Genomic DNA, 17,809 nt, shown 5'->3' on the forward strand with positions numbered 1-17,809 from the left:
ATTTTGGGATGAATTTCGGATGAAGAATTTTGATTTTGGGATGAATTTTTGGGATTGAAGGGTTTGGATTTTGGGATGAATTTTGGATGGAGGGTCTGGATTTTGGGATGAATTTGGGGTGAATGATTTTGATTTTGGGATGAATTTTGGGATTGAAGGGTTTGGATTTTGGGATGAAGAATTTGGATTTTGGGTTGAAGGATTTGGGATGAAGGACTTGGGAACTTTAGGATGAAGAAATTGGATTCTGGGATGAAGAGTTTGGATTTTGGGATGAATTTTGGGATTGAAGGGTTTGGATTTTGGGATGGAAGGATTTGGGTTTTGGGATGAATTTTGGAATGAATCCTTTGGATTTTGGGATGAATTTGTGGATGAAGAATTTGGATTTTGGGATGAATTTTTGGGTGAAGGATTTGGATTTTGGGCTGAAGGATTTGGGATGAAGGACTTGGGAACTTTAGGATGATGAATTTGGATTTTGGGATGAAGAGTTTGGATTTTGGGATGAATTTGGGATTGAAGGGATTGGATTTTGGGTGAAGGATTTGGATTTTGGGGTGAATTTTGGGGTGAAGGATTTGGATTTTGGGGTGAAGGGTTTGGATTTTGGGATGAATTTCGGATGAAGGATTTGAATTTTGGGGTGAATTTTGGGTGAAGGGTTTGGATTTTGGCATTGAAGGCTTTGGATTGTGGGGTGAATTTTGGGATTGAAGGGTTTGGATTTTGGGATGAAGAATTTGGATTTTGGGATGAAGAGTTTGGATTTTGGGATGAATTTTGGGATTGAAGGGTTTCGATTTTGGGATGGAAGGATTTGGATTTTGGGATGAATTTTGGTATGAATACTTTGGATTTTGGGATGAATTTGTGGATGAAGAATTTTGATTTTGGGATGAATTTTTGGGATTGAAGGATTTGGATTTTGGGGTGATTTTTGGCTGAAGGATTTGGATTTTTAAATGAAGGATTTGGATTTTGGTATGAATTTTGGATGCAGGATTTGGATTTTGGCGTGAAGAATTTGGATTTTGGATGAATTTTGGGATAAAGAATTTGGAGTTTCAGATGAATTTTGGATGAAGGATTTGGATTTTGGGATGAATTTTGGGTGTAGAATTTGGATTTTGGGTTGAATTTTGGATGAAGGATTTGGATTTTGGCGTGAAGAATTTTGATTTTGGGATGAATTTTGGGATGAAGAATTTGGATCTTGGGATTGACGAATTTGGATTTTGGGGTAAATTTTGGGATTGAAGCGTTTGGATTTTGGGATTGAAGAATGTGGATTTTGGGATGAATTTTTGGATGAAGGATTTGGATTTTGGGATTGAAGGGTTTGGATTTTGGGATGAAGGATTTGAATTTTGGGGTGAATTTTGGGGTGAAGGATTTGGATTTTGGGATTGAAGGGTTTGGATTTTGGATGAAGGATTTGGATTTTGGGATGAATTTGGGATGAAGGATTTGGATTTTGGGATTGAAGGGTTTGGATTTTGGGATTGAAGGATTTGGATTTTGGGATGAATTTGGGATTGAAGCGTTTGGATTTTGGGATTGAAGGATTTGGATTTTGGGATTGAAGGATTTGGATTTTGGGACGAATTCTTGGATGAAGAATTTTGATTTTGGGGTTTAGGGATTTGGATTTTGGGATGAATTTTTGGGTGAAGAATGTGGATTTTGGGATTGAAGGCTTTGGTCTTTGGGGTGAAGGATTTGGATTTTGGGATGAATTTTGGATGAAGGGTTTGGATTTTGGGATGAAGTTTGGGGTGAAGAATTTGGATTTTGGGGTGAATTTTGGGATTGAAGGATTTGGATTTTGGGATGAAGAATTTGGATTTTGGGACGAATTTTTGGCGTGAAGAATTTGGATTTTGGGGTGAATTTTTGGGTGATGGCTTTGGATTTTGGGATGATTTTTGCATGAAGAATTTGGATTTTCGGATGACTTTTGGGATTGAAGGGTTTGGATTTTTGGGTGAAGGATTTGGGATGAAGGACTTGGGAACTTTAGGATGATGAATTTGGATTTTGGGATGAATTTGGGATTGAAGGGTTTGGATTTTGGGTTAAGGATTTGGATTTTGGGGTGAATTTTGGGGTGAAGGATTTGGATTTTGGGGTGAAGGGTTTGGATTTTGGGATGAATTTCGGATGAAGGATTTGAATTTTGGGGTGAATTTTGGATGAAGGGTTTGGATTTTGGCATTGAAGGCTTTGGATTGTGGGGTGAATTTTGGGATTGAAGGGTTTGGATTTTGGGATGAAGAATTTGGATTTTGGGATTGAAGGGTTTGGATTTTGGGATGAATTTTTGGCACGAAGAATTTGCATTTTTCCGTGAATCACCTTTTCCCCCCAATCACAACGCGAAGAAATCCAACTGCCCGTGCCCGCAGGGGTTGGAGCTCCACACGAGGTCGCTCCGCCCGGAACCCTCCAGCATCCGCCCCAACTCCACCTCCACCATGGCCACCATCTCCTCATCCACCGCGGCCCCCAAACCCCACCGCGACCCCTGCGGCCTGTAGCAATCCACGGGGAAGGGGTAGACCACCAGGCGGAGGTCGGGCAGCTCCAGGGTCTTGCGGAGCAGCTCCTTGAGCGCGGCCGTGGACAGGGAGTTGCCGTAGAGTCCCAGGAAGCGCAGGCGGGAGCAGCGGCGCAGCGTCGGCAGCAGCGCGTCCAGGTGGGGGTCGGCCATGCGGCATTCCATGAGGTCCAGGTGCAGCAGCGAGGCCGAGGTCTCCTCCAGCAGCAGCCGCAGCGGCTCCAGGAGGCCCTGGGAGAAGTCGTGGCCGCTCAGGTCCAGGCGCTTGAGGGCCGGCGCGTGGAAGCTCTGGGAGAGGAAGGCGAGGTCGGCGGGGACGAGGGAGCAGAAGGCCAATTCCAAGCTCTCCAACGGGGCCTGGAGGTCGCTGCGGGGAGGGGAAAGGGACAGGTCAGGATCGGGTGGGAACATGTGGGGAAAGAGCTCCAAGAACATCGAGTTTGACCTCTGAAAATCCTGGGACTTTGAGATTATGGGGTCATGGAGTTATGGAATGGCTGAGGTTGGGAAAGATCTCCAAGAACATCAAATTTGAGCTCTTGATATCATGGGATTTTGGAGTTGCGGGGTCATGGAATCAAGGAATTACTCAGGGCAGGAAAGGTCTCCAAGACCATCAAGGTCAAGGATTGGAATCATGGAATTATCAGATCATGGGGTCATGGAATTTTGGAATGGCTGAGGTTGAGAAAGAGCTCCAAGAACATCACGTCTGACATCTAAAAATCCTGGGATTTTGGAATGATGGGATGTTGGGATTGTGAGATGGGTGAGGTTGGGGAAGGTCTCCAAGAACATCGAGTTTGACCTCTGAAAATCCTGGGATTGTGGAGTTATGGGGTCATGGAATCGTGGGATTGCTCAGGTTGGGAAAGATCTCCAAGACCATCAAGCTCCAGGTTTGAGAATCATGGAATTATGGGATCATGGGACCATGGAGTTATGGAATGGCTGAGGTTGGGAAAGATCTCCAGGAACATCAAGGTCAAATTCGGAGAATCATGGAATGATGGGATCGTGGGGTCATGGAATTGTGGAATCAAACAATGGAATTATGGAATGGCTCAGGTTGGGAAAGGTCTCCAACACCATCAGGTTTGACATCTGAGGATGGTGGGACCATGGAGTTGTGGAATGATGGGTCCATGAGATTGTGATCATGGAATGCATGGAACGGCTGGAGTTGGGAAAGGTCTCCAAGACCATCAAACTCAAGGTTTGAGACTCATGGAATAATGGAGTTATGGAGCCAGGGAATTGTAGAATTGTGGAATTGTGAGGTCTTGGGATCAGGGATTTTGGAATTTTGAGGTTATGGAATTATGGAATGACTCAGGTTGGGAAAGTCTCCAACACCATCAGGTTTGACATCTGAGGATCGTGGGACCATGGAGTTGTGGAATGGCTGAGGGTGGGGAAAAGCTCCAGGACCATCAAGTTCAAGCTTTGAAATTCATGGAATTATGGGATCACAGAGCCATGGGATTCTGGAATGACTGAGGTTGGGAAAGAGCTCCAAGAACAACGAGTGTGATCTCTGAAAATCCTGGGATTTGGGAATGATGGGATCATGGAGTTATGGAATGGCTGAGGTTGGGAAAGATCTCCAAGAACATCAAGGTCAAGGTTTAAGAATCGTGGAATTACGGGATCACAGAGCCATGGAATTGTGGAATGGCTGAACTTGAGAAAGAGCTCCGAGAACGTAAAGTTTGACTCCTGAAATTCCTGGGATTTTGGAATGATGGGATCGTGGAGTTATGGAATGGCTGAGGTTGGGAAAGATCTCCAGGAACATCAAGGTCAAAGTCGGAGAATCATGGAATGATGGGATCGTGGGGTCATGGAATTGTGGAATCAAATAATGGAATTATGGAATGACTCAGGTTGGGAAAGTCTCCAAGACCATCAGGTTTGACATCTGAGGATGGTGGGACCATGGAGTTGTGGAATGGCTGAGGTTGGGGAAAAGCTCCAGGACCATCAAGTTCAAGGTTTGAAATTCATGGAATGATGGAATCTGTCATCATGGAGTTCTGGGATGTGGGATATTGGATGATAATCCATGGACTTGTGGAATGTGGGACCATGGAAGGCTGGGATGGATCCCAGAGCTCTGGAGCCATGGAGAGACTCTTTGGGAGAGGAAGGCGAGGTCGGCGGGGACGAGGGAGCAGAAGGCCAATTCCAAGCTCTCCAACGGGGCCTGGAGGTCGCTGCGGGGAGGGAAAAGGGACAGGTCAGGATCGGGTGGGAACATGTGGGGAAAGAGCTCCAAGAACATCGAGTTTGACCTCTGAAAATCCTGGGATTTTGGAATGATGGGATCATGGAGTTATGAAATGATGGAGGTTGGGAAGGTCTCCAAGAGCATCAAGTTCAAGGTTTCAAAATCATGGAGTTATGGAATGGCTGAGGTTGGGAAAGATGGCCGAGAATCAAGTTTGACCTCTGAAATCCTGGGATTTTGGAGTTATGGGGTCAGGGAGTTATGGGATTACTCAGGTCATGAATGGTCTCCAAGAACATCAAAGTCAAGGATTGAGAATCATGGAGTGATGGGATCACAGAGCCGTGGGATTGTGGGATGGCTGAGGTTGGGAAAGAGCTCCAAGAACATCGAGTTCGACCTCTGAAAATCCTGGGACTTTGGAGTTATGGGGTCATGAAATCGTGGAATTACTCAGGGCAGGAAAGGTCTCCAAGACCATCAAGGTCAAGGTTTGAGAATCATGGAATTTATGGGATCATGGAGCCATGGAATTGTGGAATCAAACAATGGAATTATGGAATGGGTGAGGTTGGGAAAGAGCTCCAAGAACATCAAGTTTGACCTCTGAAAATCCTGGGATTTTTGGAATATGGGATCATGGAGTTATGGAATGGCTGAAGTTGTGAAAGAGCTCCAAAACCATCAAGGTCAAGGTTTGAGAATCATGGAATTAAGGGATCACAGAGCCGTGGGATTCTGGAATGACTGAGGTTGTGAAAGAGCTCCAAAACCATCAAGTTCAAGCTTTGAAATTCATGGAATTACGGGATCACAGAGCCATGGGATTCGGGAATGACTGAGGTTGGGAAAGAGCTCCAAGAACATCGTGTTTGACCTCTGAAAATCCTGGGATTTGGGAATTATGGGATAATGGAGTTATGGAATGGCTGAGGTTGGGGAAGGTCTCCAAGACCATCAAGTTCAAGGTTTGAGAATCATGGAATTATGGGATCACAGGAACACGGAACTGTGGAATCAGATCATGGAATTATGGAATGGCTCAGGTTGGGAAAGGTCTCCAACACCATCAGGTTTGACATCTGAGGATGGTGGGACCATGGAGTTGTGGAATGGGTGAGGTTGGGGAAAAGCTCCAGGACCATCAAGTTCAAGCTTTGAAATTCATGGAATTACGGGATCACAGAGCCATGGGATTCTGGAATGACTGAGGTTGGGAAAGAGCTCCAAGAACATCGAGTTTGACCTCTGAAAATCCTGGGATTTTGGAGTTTTGAGGTTATTGAATTATGGAATGGCTCAGGTTGGGAAAGGACTCCAAGACCATCAGGTTTGACATCTGAGGATGATGGGATCATGGAGTTGTGGATCCATGAGATTGTGGGGTCATGGAGTGGCATGGTCATGGAATCATGGAATGATGGAATGGCTGAAGCTGGAGAAAATCTCCAAGACCATCAAGCTGCACCTTTGAGAATCGTGGAATTATGGAGTCACGGAGCCGGGGAATTGTGGAGTTACGGAGTTTTGGGATCCTGGAGTTAACGGGATTAGGGAATCGTGGGATACTGGGATTCTGGGATCAGGGAGCCATGAAATTACGGAATCATGGAGTTCCGGGCTCATGGAGCCATTGAAGTTGGAAAAGGCTTCAGGATCATCAAATCCAACCTTTGGGAATCCTGGAATCGCAGAATTGTGGGGTCACGTAGTTATGGAATCATGGAGTCATGGACTGGTGGGATCATGGGAACCTGGGATCGTTGAGGTTGGAAAAGATCTCCAAGACCATCGAGCCCAAACCTTGGGAATTGTGGACTGAGGAATGATGGGATCATGAAATTATGGGATGATGGAATATTTGAGTTGCAAACTCTTGGGACAACGGAACCACGGGATTATGGGAACATTGGGATAAAAAGTTCCTGAAATCAATGGATCATTCCGGTTGGGAAAGATGCTCAAGGCCATCAAGCCCAAGCTCTGGGAATCTTAGAATTAAGAAATTATGAAATCTTGAATTTAAGGGAAAATGGAGTCATGGACTGTTGGGATAATGGGATCATGGGAACCTGGGATCATTGAGGTTGGAAAAGATCTTCAAGACCATCGAGCCCAAACCTTGGGAATCGTGGAATTGCGGAATTACGCGATCATGAATTTATGTGATAATGGAATTGCTGAGTCATAAACTATTGGGAGGAGAGGGTCACAGGATCATGGGAATATTGGGACAATGACATCATGGAATCATGGGGTCACTAAGATTGGAGAAGACCTCCAAGATTGCCAAGTTCAGCCTTTGAGAATCTTGGAATCACAGAATCCTGGGAACATGGAATTCTGGGATCATGGAATCGCGCAGTCGTGAGGTATTGGGATAACAGAATCGTGGGAACACGGGAACATTGGGACAATGAAATCATGGAATCAAGGGATCATCGAGATTGGAGAAGACCTCCAAGACCATCGAGCCCAACCTCTGGGAATCCTGGAATGCCGGAATTATGAGATCGTGAATTTATGTGAGAATGGAATTGTTGAGTCATAAAATATTGGGATAAGGGAATCATGGGAACAATGGGATAATGAAATCCTGGAGTCATGGAGTCACTAAGATTGGAGAAGACCTCCAAGATTGCCAAGTTCAGCCTTTGAGAATCCTGGGATCTTGGAGTTCTGGGATCATGGAATCACTGAGTCAAGAGCTATTGAGCCAATGGAATCATGGGAGCAATGAGACAATGAGTTTGTGGAATCATGGGATCATTAAGGTTGGAGAAGACCTCCAAGACCATCAAGCTCAATCTTTGGGAATCCTGGAATCATGGAATTATCGGAGCATGAATTTATGGGATGATGGAAGCGGTGAGTGATAGGATATGGGAATGATGGGATTGTGGCAATGTTGGGATAATGAAATCCTGGAATTATGGGATCATTAACATTGGAGAAGACCTCCAAAATTATCAAGTTCAGCCTTTGAGAATCCTGGGATCTTGGAATTCTGGGATCGTGGAATCACCCAGTCATGAATTATTGGGATAATGGAATCATGGGAACATGGGAATATTGGGATAATGAAATCATGGAATCAAGGGATCATCAAGATTGGAGAAGACCTTCAAGACCATCGAGACCAACCTTTGGGAATTCTGGAACCAGGGAATTCTGGGATCTTGGAATGATGCGACGATGGAATCACTGAGTCACGAACTACTGAGACAATGGAATCATGGAATCACGGGAACAAAGAGATCATGAGTTTCTGGAATCAAGGGATCATCATTTTGGAGAAGACGTCCAAGACCATCGAGCCCAACCTCTGGGAATCCTGGAATGGCGGAATTATGAGATGATGAATTTATGCGATAATGGAATTGTTGAGTCATAAAATATTGGGATAAGGGAATCATGGGAACAATGGGATAATGAAATCCGGGAGTCATGGAGTCACTAAGATTGGAGAAGACCTCCAAGATTGCCAAGTTCAGCCTTTGAGAATCCTGGGATCTTGGAATTCTGGGATCGTGGAATCACTGAGTCATGAGCTATTGAGACAATGGAATCATGGGAACAATGAGACAATGAGTTTGTGGAATCATGGGATCATTAAGGTTGGAGAAGACCTCCAAGACCATCAAGCTCAATCTTTGGGAATCCTGGAATCATGGAATTATCGGACCATGAATTTATGGGATGATGGAAGCGGTGAGTGATAGGATATGGGAATGATGGGATTGTGGGAATGTTGGGATAATGAAATCCTGGAATTATGGGATCATTAACATTGGAGAAGACCTCCAAAATTATCAAGTTCAGCCTTTGAGAATCCTGGGATCATGGAATTCTGGGATCATGGAATCACTGAGTCATGAATTATTGGGATAACGGAATCATGGGAACATGGTAACACTGGGATAATGAAATCATGGAATCAAGGGATCATCAAGATTGGAGAAGACCTCCAAGACCATCGAGCCCAAGCTTTGGGAATCCTGGAATTCTGGGATCATGGAATTATGGGATAATAGAATCGCTGAGTCATAAACAATTTGGGTTAACAGAGCCATGGGATCTTGTGAATGTTGGGATAATAAAATCCTGGAATTATGGGGCTAAGATTGGAAAAGACTTTCAAGATCGTCAAGTTCAGCCTTTGAGAATCCTGGGATCATGGAGTTCTGGATCATGGAATCACTGAGTCATCAATTATTGGGATAACGGAATCATGGGAATATTGGGATAATGAAATCCTGGAATTATGGGATCACTTAAGCTGGAAAAAATCTCCAAGATCATCAAGTTCAGCATTGGAGAATCCTGGAATCACTGAATGTTGGGATCACGGAACGACGGGACAACGGAGTCACCGAGTCACGAACTATCGGGATAACGGAACCGCGGGAACATCGTGACAATGAAATCCGGGAACCACGGGATCACCGAGGGTGGCAAAGACCCCCAAGCCCCCCAAGCCTTGGGGGGAAGAGCGGGAAGGGCCCGGCCGGGCCCCGCCGCGCGAGGAGCTCACCAGAGGATCTGGCGCAGGTTCCCGGAGAGCCGGGAGGATCCCAGGTTGAGCTCGCGCAGGCTGGGCAGCATTCCCAGCTGCCCGGCCAGGCACCGGATGCCGATGGCCGACTCGGGCGTGGGGCGCCGCACGTCCACGTTGCTGTACTGCAGCTTGAGGCTGCGCAGCTCCGGGAAGCGCGAGAGGTGCGGCAGGATCACCGAGAGCCCGGCCAGCCCCAGGTTGTTGAATCTCAGGTCCACCCTGCGCAGGAAGGACGGGTCCAGCGATTCCAGCAAGGCCGCGATGGCCGACGCCGAGAGCTCCTCGGCTTGGAGCTCGCGGCACTTGAGGCGCAGCGGGCCGGCGGATCCGGTGCGGAGCGCGTCGCGCAGGATCCCGTAGGACGTCCCGTTGACGAACAGGTCGGCGTGGACGTCGACGCCCGGCGGCTGCGGAGCGGCCGCGGCCGTGGCGGCGCCGGAGCGGCCTTTGTGCCGCTTGGATCCGCGCCGCTGGAATTCCCGCCGGTGCTTGGACACCTCCACGCAAGCCTTGGCCAAAGCCACCGTGCCCGACCAGACGCTCATCCCGTCCGGAGCGCGGCCGGACGCCGAGTCCGGGAGGCCGGTGATGTCCAGAACGCGCAGGCTGGGGGACGTGGGAAGGGATCGTCGAAAATGGGATGGAAACATCAAAAACAGGAAGAGAGAAATCATTAAAAATTGGGAAGGAACAATCATGAAAAGGAAGGAACCATGAAAAATGGGAAGGAACCGTCAAAACTTGGAGGAAACCATCAAAAATGGGAAGAAACGTTCAAGTACAAGAAGAAACCATCAAAAATGGAAAAAAAACATAAAAACAGGGAAGAAGACATAAACGGGAAGAAAGCATCAAAAACAGGATGGAACCATCAAAAATGAGAGGAAACCATCAAAAATGAGAGGAAACCATCAAAAATGGGAAGAAACGTTCAAATACAAGAAGAAACCATCAAAAAAGGAAAAAAACCCCATAAAATGTGGGAAGAAGACGTAAATGGGAAGAAACCATCAAAACCAGGAAGGAACCATCAAAAATGAGAGGAAACCATCAAAAATGGGAAAAAACGTTCAAATACAAGAAGAAACCATCAAAAAGGAAAAAAACCATAAAAACTGGGAAGAAAACATAAACAGGAAGAAACCATCAAAAACAGGAAGGAACCATCAAAAATGAGAGGAAACCATCAATAATGGGAAGAAATAATAAAAAATGAGACGAAGGCATCAGAAATTGTGTGGAAACCATGACAAATGGGAGGAAAGCATCAAAAACAGGAAGGAATCGTGAAAAATGGGACGGAATCATCAAATGCAAGAAGAAACCATCAAAAACAGGAGGAAACCGTTAAAAATGGGAGGAAATCATAAAAAATGCAAAGAAACCATCAAAAAAAATCAAAGAAACCATTAAAAGCATCGAAAATGGAAAGGAATCATGAAAAATGGGAAGGAACCATCTAAACCAAGAAGGAACCATCAAAAACAGGAGGGAATCATCAAAAATGGAACCATCAAAAATGGGATGGGACCGTCAAGGAAGGAAACATCTGAAGTGGCAAGAAACCATCAAAAATGGGAGGAAATGGTCAAAAACAGGAAGGAAACATCAAAAACAAAGAGAAACCATGAAAAACTGGAGGAAACCATCAAAAATGGGAGAAAACCATTAGAAACAGGAGGAAGTCCTCAAAAATGGGAAGGAACCGTCAAGGAAGGAACCATCTGAAGCGGCAAGAAACCATCAAAAATGGGAGGAAACCAAAAATGGGAAGGAACCATCAAAAATGCAAAGGAACCATCAAAAATGGGATGGAATCATCAAAAATGGGAAGGAACCATGAAAAACAAGAAGGAAACCATCCAAACCAACAAGGTACCACCAAAAATGGGAAGGGAACATCAAAAAATGAAAGAAACCATTAAGGATGGGAAGGAACCATCAAAAACAGGAACCATCAAAAATGGGATGGAACCGTCAAGGAAGGAACCATCTAAAGTGACAAAAATGGGAGGAAACCAAAAACAGGAAGGAACCATCAAAAAATGGGAAGAAACCATCAAAATGAAGAAGGAACCCTCAAAACCAGAAAGGAACCATCAAAAACGGGATGGAACCGTCAAGGAAGGAACCATCCAAAGTGGCAAGGAACCATCAAAAATGGGAGGAAACCATAAATGGGAAGGAACCATCAAAAATGGGAAGAAACCATCAAAATCAAGAAGGAACCCTCAAAACCAGAAAGGAACCATCAAAACCAGGATGGAACCATCAAAAATGGGAAGAAACCATGAAAAACAAGAAGGAAACCATCCAAACCAAGCAGGAACCACCAAAAGCGACGGAGGAACCTCAGGAACGGAGGTGGTGCCCCCATCCCGACGCTGCCCAGAACCCACCTGGCGTCGTGGCCGGGCTCCTCCAGCTGCCGCCGCAGCTGCGCCACCACGGAAAAAACCATCAAAAGCAGGAATTCATCAACAGGGATGGAGCCATCAAAAATGGGAGGAAACCATAAAAAATGGGAAGAAACCACCAAAAAATGAGAGAAACCAGTAAGGATGGGAAGGAACCATCAAGAACAGGAGGAACCATCAAAAATACGGGATGGAACCGTCAAGGAAGGAACCATCTAAAGTGACAAAAATGGGAGGAAACCATATATGGGAAGGAACCATCAAAAATGGGTGGAAACCATCAAAATCAAGAAGGAACCCTCAAAAACAGCAAGGAACCATCAAAAACGGGATGGAACCATCAAAAATGGGAAGAAACCATGAAAAACAAGAAGGAAACCATCGCAACCAAGCAGGAACCACCAAAAGCGACGGAGGAACCTCAGGAACGGAGGTGGTGCCCCCATCCCGACGCTGCCCAGAACCCACCTGGCGTCGTGGCCGGGCTCCTCCAGCTGCCGCCGCAGCTGCGCCACCACGGCCAGGATGACGGCCTGGACGCAGAGCTTGCAGGGATGGTCCCGCAGCAGCTCCCGGCGCCCCACCAGCCGCTGGAAGTTGAGCACCGGGAACGGCCACGCGGCCACCAGGTCCCGCAGCACCAGGGGCCGCCCGTCCAGGAACGCCGCCTGGAAGAGGACGGGGTGGAGATCGGCGGGAAGGACGGGAAGAGGGCGGTGGGCGACGACGCGGCGGGCGCAGAGGAAGAGGAGGGAATCCATCGGCGGGGCTGTGGGGGTTTGGGGAAGAAAGAATTGCAGAGGAAACAGAAATGTCAGGATATCACGAAGAAAAGCCAGGAGTTTGGGAACTTGTGGGGATTTGGGGACCCTTTGGGCAATGGAGAAGCAAAGAATTCCAGAGAAACCCCAAATGTGAAGAGATCCCAAAGAAAAGCCGGGACAAGATGGCGGCGGTTGTGAGGGGACGCTCAGCGCATCTCGGGGTGGGCTGTGGGGATTTGGGGATCAAAGAATTGCAGAGAAACCCCAAATGTGAGGATCTCCTAATGAAAAGCCAGGATTTGGGGGGATTGTGGGGACTTGAGGACCGAAGAATTCCAGAGAAACCCCAAATGCGAGGAGATCCCAAAGAAAAGCCAGGACAAGATGGCGGCGGTTGTGAGAGGAACCTGAGCACATCTCGGGGGAGGCTGTGGGGATTTGGGGATCAAAGAATTCCAGAGAAACCCCAAATGTGAGGATATCCCAAAGAAAAACTTGGATTTGGGGGGCTGTGGGGATTTGGGGACCCTTTGGGCGATGGAAAAACCCCAAATGCGAGGAGATCCCAAAGAAAAGCTGGGATCAAGATGGCGGTGGTTGTGAGGGGACCCTGAGCACATGTCGAAGGGCGCTGTGGGGATTTGGGGAACAAAGAATTGCAGAGAAGCCCCAAATGTGAGGATATCCCAAAGAAAAACTTGGATTTTGGGAGGGCTGTGGGGATTTGGGGACCCTTTGGGTGATGGCGAAGCAAAGAATTCCAGAGAAACCCCAAATGTGAGGAGATCCCAAAGAAAAGCCAGGACAAGATGGCGGCGGTTGTGAGAGGACCCTCAGCGCACCTCGGAAGGGCTTTGGAGATTTGGGGATCAAAGAATTGCAGAGAAACCCCAAATGTGAGGATATCCCAAAGAAAAACTTGGATTTGGGGGGGCTGTGGGGATTTGGGGACCCTTTGGGCGATGGAGAAGCAAAGAATTCCAGAGAAACCCCAAATGCGAGGAGATCCCAAAGAAAAGCTGGGATCAAGATGGCGGCGGTTGTGAGGGGAACCTCAGCGCGTCTCGGGGTCGGCTTTGGAGATTTGGGGATCAAAGAATTGCAGAGAAACCCCAAATGTGAGGATATCCCAAAGAAAAACTTGGATTTTGGGGGCCTGTGGGGATTTGGGGACCCTTTGGGTGATGGAGAAGCAAAGAATTCCAGAGAAACCCCAAATGCAAAGAGATCCCAAAGAAAAGCCAGGACAAGATGGCGGCGGTTGTGAGAGGACCGTCAGCGCGCCTCGGAAGGGCTGTGGGGATTTGGGGATCAAAGAATTGCAGAGAAACCCCAAATGTGAGGATATCCCAAAGAAAAACTTGGATTTGGGGGGGCTGTGGGGATTTGGGGACCCTTTGGGCGATGGAAAAACCCCAAATGCGAGGAGATCCCAAAGAAAAGCTGGGATCAAGATGGCGGTGGTTGTGAGGGGACCCTGAGCACGTGTCGAAGGGCGCTGTGGGGATTTGGGGAACAAAGAATTGCAGAGAAGCCCCAAATGTGAGGATATCCCAAAGAAAAACTTGGATTTTGGGGGGGCTGTGGGGATTTGGGGACCCTTTGGGTGATGGCGAAGCAAAGAATTCCAGAGAAACCCAAAATGCGAGGAGATCCCAAAGAAAAGCCGGGACAAGATGGTGGCGGTTGTGAGGGGACCCCCAGCGCGTCTCGGGGAGGAATGTGGGGATTTGGGGATCAAAGAATAGCAGAGAAACCCCAAATGTGAGGATCTCCTAAAGAAATGCCAGGATTTGGGGGGCTTGTGGGGATTTGGGGATCAAAGAATTCCAGAGAAACCCCAAATGCGAGGAGATCCCAAAGAAAAACTTGGATTTTATGGGGCTGTGGGGACTTGGGGACCCTTTGGGTGATGGAAAAACCCCAAATGCGAGGAGATCCCACAGAAAAGCTGGGATCAAGATGGCGGTGGTTGTGAGGGGACCCTGAGCACGTGTCGAAGGGCGCTGTGGGGATTTGGGGAACAAAGAATTGCAGAGAAGCCCCAAATCTGAGGATATCCCAAAGAAAAATTTGGATTTTATGGGGCTGTGGGGATTTGGGGATCCAAGAATTCCAGAGAAACCCGAAATGTGAGGAGATCCCAAAGAAAAGCCAGGACAAGATGGCGGCGGTTGTGAGAGGACCGTCAGCGCGCCTCGGAAGGGCTGTGGGGATTTGGGGAACAAAGAATTGCAGAGAAGCCCCAAATGTGAGGATATCCCAAAGAAAAACTTGGATTTGGGGGGGCTGTGGGGATTTGGGGATCCTTTGGGCGATGGAAAAACCCCAAATGCGAGGAGATCCCAAAGAAAAGCTGGGATCAAGATGGCGGCGGTTGTGAGGGAACCCTCAGGGGGTCTCAGGGGGAGCTGTGGGGATTTGGGGATCAAAGAATTCCAAGGAAACCCCAAATGCAAAGTAACCCGAAGAAAAATTTGGGTTTTGGGGGGCTGTGGGGATTTGGGGACCCTTTGGGTGATGGAGAAGCAAAGAATTCCAGAGAAACCCCAAATGCGAAGAGATCCCAAAGAAAAGCCAGGACAAGATGGCGGCGGTTGTGAGAGGACCGTCAGCGCGCCTCGGAAGGGCTGTGGGGATTTGGGGATCAAAGAATTGCAGAGAAACCCCAAATGTGAGGATATCCCAAAGAAAAACTTGGATTTGGGGGGGCTGTGGGGATTTGGGGACCCTTTGGGCGATGGAAAAACCCCAAATGCGAGGAGATCCCAAAGAAAAGCTGGGATCATGATGGCGGCGGTTGTGAGGGGACCCTGAGCAAGTGTCGAAGGGCGCTGTGGGGATCTGGGGAACAACGAATTTCAGAGAAAACCCAAATCTGAGGATATCCCAAAGAAAAACTTGGATTTTGGGGGGCTGTGGGGATTTGGGGACCCTTTGGGTGATGGAGAAGCAAAGAATTCCAGAGAAACCCGAAATGCGAGGAGATCCCAAAGAAAAGCCAGGACAAGATGGTGGCGGTTGTGAGGGGACCCCTAGCGCGTCTCGGGGAGGAATGTGGGGATTTGGGGATCAAAGAATAGCAGAGAAACCCCAAATGTGAGGATCTCCTAAAGAAATGCCAGGATTTGGGGGGCTTGTGGGGATTTGGGGATCAAAGAATTCCAGAGAAACCCCAAATGCGAGGAGATCCCAAAGAAAAGCCAGGACAAGATGGCGGCGGTTGTGAGAGGACCTTCAGCGCGCCTCGGAAGGGCTGTGGGGATTTGGGGATCAAAGAATTCCAAGGAAACCCCAAATCTGAGGATATCCCAAAGAAAAACTTGGATTTGGGGGGGCTGTGGGGATTTGGGGACCCTTTGGGCGATGGAAAAACCCCAAATGCGAGGAGATCCCACAGAAAAGCTGGGATCAAGATGGCGGTGGTTGTGAGGGGACCCTGAGCACGTGTCGAAGGGCGCTGTGGGGATTTGGGGAACAAAGAATTTCAGAGAAAAACCAAATGTGAAGATATCCCAAAGAAAAACTTGGATTTTGGGAGGGCTGTGGGGATTTGGGGACCCTTTGGGTGATGGAGAAGCAAAGAATTCCAGGAAAACCCCAAATGTGAAGAGATCCCAAAGAAAAGCCGGGACAAGATGGCGGCGGTTGTGAGGGGATGCTCAGCGCGTCTCGGGGTCGGCTTTGGAGATTTGGGGATCAAAGAATTGCAGAGAAACCCCAAATGTGAGGATATCCCAAAGAAAAACTTGGATTTTGGGGGGCTGTGGGGATTTGGGGACCCTTTGGGTGATGGAGAAGCAAAGAATTCCAGAGAAACCCCAAATGTGAGGAGATCCCAAAGAAAAGCTGGGATCAAGATGGCGGCGGTTGTGAGGGGAACCTCAGCGAGTCTCGGGGTGGGCTTTGGAGATTTGGGGATCAAAGAATTGCAGAGAAACCCCAAATGTGAGGATAATCCCAAAGAAAAATTTGGATTTTGGGGGCTGTGGGGATTGGGGACCCTTTGGGTGATGGAGAAGCAAAGAATTCCAGAGAAACCCCGAATGCGAGGAGATCCCAAAGAAAAGCCGGGACAAGATGGCGGCGGTTGTGAGGGAACCCTCAGGGCGTCTCGGGGGAGGCTGTGGGGATTTGGGGATCAAAGAATTCCAAGGAAACCCCAAATGCAAAGTAACCCAAAGAAAAATTTGGATTTTATGGGGCTGTGGGGATTTGGGGACCCTTTGGGCGATGGAAAAACCCCAAATGCGAGGAGATCCCACAGAAAAGCTGGGATCAAGATGGCGGTGGTTGTGAGGGGACCCTGAGCACGTGTCGAAGGGCGCTGTGGGGATTTGGGGAACAAAGAATTGCAGAGAAGCCCAAATGTGAGGATATCCCAAAGAAAAACTTGGATTTTGGGAGGGCTGTGGGGATTTGGGGACCCTTTGGGTGATGGCGAAGCAAAGAATTCCAGAAAAACCCCAAATGTGAGGAGATCCCAAAGAAAAGCCGGGACAAGATGGCAGCAGTTGTGAGGGGAACCTCAGCGAGTCTCGGGGTGGGCTATGGAGATTTGGGGATCAAAGAATTGCAGGGAAACCCCAAATGTGAGGATATCCCAAAGAAAAGCCAGGATTTTGGGGGCCTGTGGGGATTTGGGGACCCCTTGGGTGATGGAGAAGCAAAGAATTCCAAAGAAACCCCAGATGGGAAGAGACCCCAAAGAAAAGCCAGGAGAAGATGGCGGCGGTTGTGAGGGGACCCTCAGGGCGTCTCGGAGACCCCCGACTTCCCCCACCTCACCCGGACACCCCAAAATCCCACAGAATCTCAAATCCCTCCCGATGATCCGGAAGTTCCCACAGGATCCCAAATTCCCCTCCCGGGGATGTGGAAATTCCCACAGGGATCCCCAAATTATCCCAAAGTCCCCTCAGGCACCCACAAAAGCGGGGGGACCGGAGCTTCCCCCAACATGGCGCCCCGCACTCACCGCCCGCCCGCAGCCCCCGGCTGCCCCCAGCGCGTACGGAAGCTTTACTTCCTTGTTTGCTCGTTGTGACAACCAATCAGCGAGCAAAACACCCCTTAGTGGATGATACCTTTCTTTCAATTGGCTCTTGCATCTGTCTGTCAAAGTTTTATTAAATTTCTCATTGGTTCAAAGCGAGAGGCGGGCGCTTCTACATCCTCCTTCCCATTGGCTCATGTCGCTGTCAATCACTAATCTCTGCCTTCCCATTGGGTGGCGCTTGGCGGAGCGGGAGGTTCGCTCTGAGGCGGCTCTGGGATCCC

General features: G+C 48.2%; 1 protein-coding gene across 2 annotated transcripts; it reads right to left on the reverse strand.

The window, feature by feature from the left end:
• Window positions 1–2,135: 2,135 nt before the first annotated feature.
• LOC134431043 (leucine-rich repeat-containing protein 14-like) lies at window positions 2,136–17,563 on the reverse strand. Of its 2 annotated transcripts, XM_063179031.1 has the most exons (4): window positions 17,508–17,563; window positions 12,234–12,534; window positions 9,325–9,954; window positions 2,136–2,927 (listed from the first exon to the last, which is right to left on the reverse strand). In XM_063179031.1, exons 2-4 carry the CDS (start codon window positions 12,524–12,526, stop codon window positions 2,372–2,374), a joined length of 1,479 nt encoding a protein of 492 aa, XP_063035101.1. In that variant the 5' UTR covers window positions 12,527–12,534; window positions 17,508–17,563; the 3' UTR covers window positions 2,136–2,371. The 2 variants fall into 2 exon arrangements, with proteins under 2 accessions (XP_063035101.1, XP_063035093.1); XM_063179023.1 differs by lacking the exons at window positions 12,234–12,534; window positions 17,508–17,563 and adding an exon at window positions 11,748–11,813 and having other exon boundaries at window positions 2,137–2,927.
• Window positions 17,564–17,809: the final 246 nt, after the last annotated feature.

The sequence above is a fragment of the Melospiza melodia genome, chromosome 1 (assembly GCF_035770615.1).
Source record: "Melospiza melodia melodia isolate bMelMel2 chromosome 1, bMelMel2.pri, whole genome shotgun sequence".
Lineage (NCBI taxonomy): Eukaryota > Metazoa > Chordata > Aves > Passeriformes > Passerellidae > Melospiza > Melospiza melodia.

What these genes read in the sequence shown, in the direction of transcription:
- LOC134431043 (XM_063179031.1), bottom strand. Translation starts at nt 12,526, where the DNA reads ATGGATTCCCTCCTCTTCCTCTGCGCCCGCCGCGTCGTCGCCCACCGC. An exon ending in GAGCCCGGCCACGACGCCAG is followed by an intron (nt 9,955 to 12,233) that starts GTGGGTTCTGGG and finishes CACGTCCCCCAG; the next exon opens with CCTGCGCGTTCTGGACATCA. An exon ending in AACCTGCGCCAGATCCTCTG is followed by an intron (nt 2,928 to 9,324) that starts GTGAGCTCCTCG and finishes CCCTCCCCGCAG; the next exon opens with CGACCTCCAGGCCCCGTTGG.